At 34.0% G+C, this 3,852-nt stretch overlaps 1 protein-coding gene across 1 annotated transcript in view; it reads left to right on the forward strand.

Moving 5' to 3' along the window:
- LOC105620167 (nuclear factor 1 X-type-like) overlaps positions 1–3,525 on the forward strand; it is a 108,050-nt gene extending 104,525 nt beyond the window's left edge. The window contains exon 8 of the mRNA XM_012201673.1: positions 3,296–3,525. Coding sequence (XP_012057063.1) covers positions 3,296–3,525 — 230 coding nt within the window. The remainder of the gene's footprint in view (positions 1–3,295) is intronic.
- Positions 3,526–3,852: the final 327 nt, after the last annotated feature.

Consider the following 3,852-nt stretch of genomic DNA (forward strand, 5'->3'; position numbering starts at 1 on the left):
ATATATATATATATATATATATTATATATATATATATATANATATATATATATATATATTATATATATATATATATATATATATATATATATATATATACCAGACTGAATAGGTGCATATAATTATGAAGTATTGCAAAAATAAAAGTAATATTTAAACGTAATTATGTTGTATATGAGCATCTTACTTTCGGATCCGATTAGCGAAGTGACCTTTTTTTTGGTCGCTCCTGTACTATTCCTGTACTATTGAAGGCTCTAGTCCTTTGTCTTCTCTCATCAGCTCGTTATTCAATACTTGGCAAAATCTTGAGTTGACGTCCCTGCGTGTTACTAATACGCGTGTATGTCAGTACATACAATATCAGGTATAAGCTTAAATCCGCTCTGTTTGCTCATAGGTGGCATTAGTGAGCGTACAAAGCTACCCAGCTACCCTGGGCACACAACAAACTTTTTTTTATGTGTTTGACATCTGTCGACATTAACCAGTGCACATCATCGGCAATTTCATATAACAACATACATTTTTTCTTTTGTAATCATATCTAGTTTTTTGCTAAAAAAAAGCATATGCGGGAAGCTTTGCTTTTCTGTTTCAATTTCTGTTTCAAATCGGCTGCCGAATCGCATCGAATGCTTGTGGAGGCCTATGGTGACAATGCTTTATCGGAAACAACGTGTAGAGATTGATTTCGCCGGTTCAATGACGACAATTTTGACCTGAGTGACAAGAAGCGTGAAAATCGGCCCAGGAAGGTTAAGGACTGTCAATTGCAGGCTCTTTTGGACGAGGACGATACCCAATTGCAAAAAATGCTTGCAATTGGGTGTTTTTCAAGCAGTCATTTCCATGCGGCTACATGCCATGGGGAAGGTTCAAAAGAACCGGAAAATGGTTGCCACATGAACTGAACGATAGGCAGATGGAGCGACGCCAAAACACATGCTGAATTCTGCTTGCCAGACAAAAAAGAAAGTCGTTCCTGCATCGGATTGTGACAGGCGATGAAAAGTGGATATATTTTCAGAATTCTAAACGCAAGAAATCTTGGGTTGATCCTGCCCAACCGCATCAACATCTTCCTCAAGCCCAAATCGCTTCGGACGGAAGACATGCTGTGCGTGGTGAGAAGGTGTCATCTACTACGAACTATTAAAACCTGGTGAAAGGAACTGTTCATGTTCACGATTATTACCAACAACAGATCAAATTGCACCGTGTTCTGCGTGAAAAAAGGCTGCATTATCGGAAAAGACATGACAAGCTGATTTTGCTCCACGACAATGCACCATCGCATACGTCAACAATGTTCCAAAACTACTTGGAGACACTCAATTGGGAAGTGCTACCCCATCCCGCTTACTCACCAGACCTTCTGACTATCACCTGTTTTCGTCGATGGGCCACGCGCTCGCTGAGCGGCACTTCAATTCTTATGAAGACGTCCGATAATGGCTTGATAAGTGATTTGCTTCGAAAAATGAGGAATTTTTTGGACGTGGTATACACAAATTGCCCGAAAGATGGGAAAAATGTATAGTTAGCGAGGGCAAGTACTTTGAATAAATTTGTTTTTGTTTCCTAGGAAAAAAAATTTTTCTGACTAAAAAACAACGGATTTAAGCTTATATATCTGGTACATTCTTCTAGCATTGCATTGAGAAGATTGCAATTCTAAATCCAGCACTCTATGGTTATACGAAGAATTGCTTTACTTTGTAGAGTATCTTCTTGAAGTTGTATATAAATGGAAAATTCTCTGACGCACGGAACCATTAAATGGCAGAATATTTTTTTTGGATATTCTTATATGAATTATCACTGAAGATTTTCATCGAATGTATATTTTTCGTAGTTATTCTTATATGTCTGATAATATATTATTTTAGATAAATTTTACAATTTTATATAAAATATTTTAGATAAATTTTACAGTTTTATATAAAATATTTTAGATAAATTTTACAATTTTATATAAAATATTGGATAAAAAGAAATGTACAGGATGTTCTCCTCCCGCGAAACTTCTTCGCAAGAAGACAGATGGGATCAAGATATACATAAAAATCTCTTACTGTTTAAGATATTCAAAGTAATAAATCCTATGCCGTCAGCGATATTCACAATAAAAGTCCTATAGTAATATTTGATTTCCGTTTAGTTTAGTAATATTAATCGATATTAATTTATAATTGTACTGAGAGAGTATAGAAAAACGCTCCGACTGCTTGAAATATAACCCAGTTTATCAAATATTGACTGTCGATTGGAGAGACTAGAGGGGAAGCGCGCCATTGTTCGATGCTCGGCATCGCCGCTCATGCGTCTCGCCGTTTCTCTCGGCATGCTTTCATTCGTATTATATAATTACAAAATAATATCTCAATTATTATTGCGAATATCGCTAAATGGTATAGTATACTTTTGTGTTTCCTTTTGATTATATCTATTTATGAGTGATTCTATCTTTTTTTGAGTGATGGGAGAAGTTTCGCGGGATATCCTGTATATTATTCTTTAAAATTCTCGTAATTAAAGTGATCTATCCGATCCATTGAGCGTTATGATCTTGTTCTTCTCTATATTCAGTGATCACGTAGTCGCGAATAGTTACTTTTCAGAATTATTTATCAATAGTCGTTAGTTACTATTCATTTACCATTAACGTACGTCGTTACCAATAGTTACTAGTTAAATAATTATATAAAAAAGTTGAATAATTACAGAAATCTGAATAGTTTTAAATAGTTCCTTTTTATACGGGATATATATATATATATATAAACATTTTAGCGATGAGCATTATCGTCAATCCATAACACATTCTATTCTTCGAAGAATCCTGAGAATGTCCTTAGGACATGCTCTTTAGGATTTCCTTAGGATGTCCTTAGGAATGTCTTCAGGACATCCCTGAGAGATTTATGCTGCAACAGAAACTGTATTCTTGTATATATATTTTTCTTCATTTTCTTTTTTTCATTTCTTTTACATACGTTCTTCTTTGTATTAATGACGACGAGTAGAGCATATAATCGACCATACTTATGTTATTCATAATTTAATGATGATGTAAATAATATGTTGATGATAATAATTGTTCCTATATTTGTAAAATATTCTGAAAATGTAGATATTTACTTAAAAAAGATATGTAGGAACATTTGAAAAGGACAATGGTTAAATTTAACCTTATACGCGATTGTATTTTATTTTACAATTATTTTGCAAAATGTCTCAAATTTTTGTTTTGTCGCATTTGAAGTTAATTCAAGTATTCTTTTATGCGTAGGTCCACCGCCGGTTCATCAACTAATAAGGAATGATAAGACTGAGAAGCCACCGACTGTAACGGTTTCGAATGCACCGACATTTTCATCGGTTCTCAGGCAGGAAGACGGACACCGTGGAATAGAATCTCCGCATTCACAAACCGGTATGTATTTGCCAGTTTTCGTCGGTTTTCAGACTTACAAATTGTCCCTCTCTCTCTCGACAACGTTGCGAATCACTCGAATTTAGCTGCTTATGAAGATTCGTATGAGAAGAAAGGGATGGACGAGACGTCAGAGAATATTCTAATATTGCGAAGATCGAATAATTGATTACTGTAATTGCTGTTGGGCGATATGCTTTTGCCAACGTATTAACCACATTTCAAATCATTAGAAGTGTGGAAATAAACGTTTAATAATTCTTGTAATTTGTATTTAATGAAAGCTTTTTAATTTGATGAAGCAGGTTTATCAAGTTATGGAAACAGATTTCATATGTATTTAATAGGACTTAATAAATAAATATTTTGAAATATTGTTTTAAGACTTTATTTTTAAAAATATATTTGTAAGC

This window comes from Atta cephalotes (genome assembly GCF_000143395.1).
Source record: "Atta cephalotes unplaced genomic scaffold scaffold00024, whole genome shotgun sequence".
In the NCBI taxonomy this organism is placed as follows: Eukaryota; Metazoa; Arthropoda; class Insecta; order Hymenoptera; family Formicidae; genus Atta; species Atta cephalotes.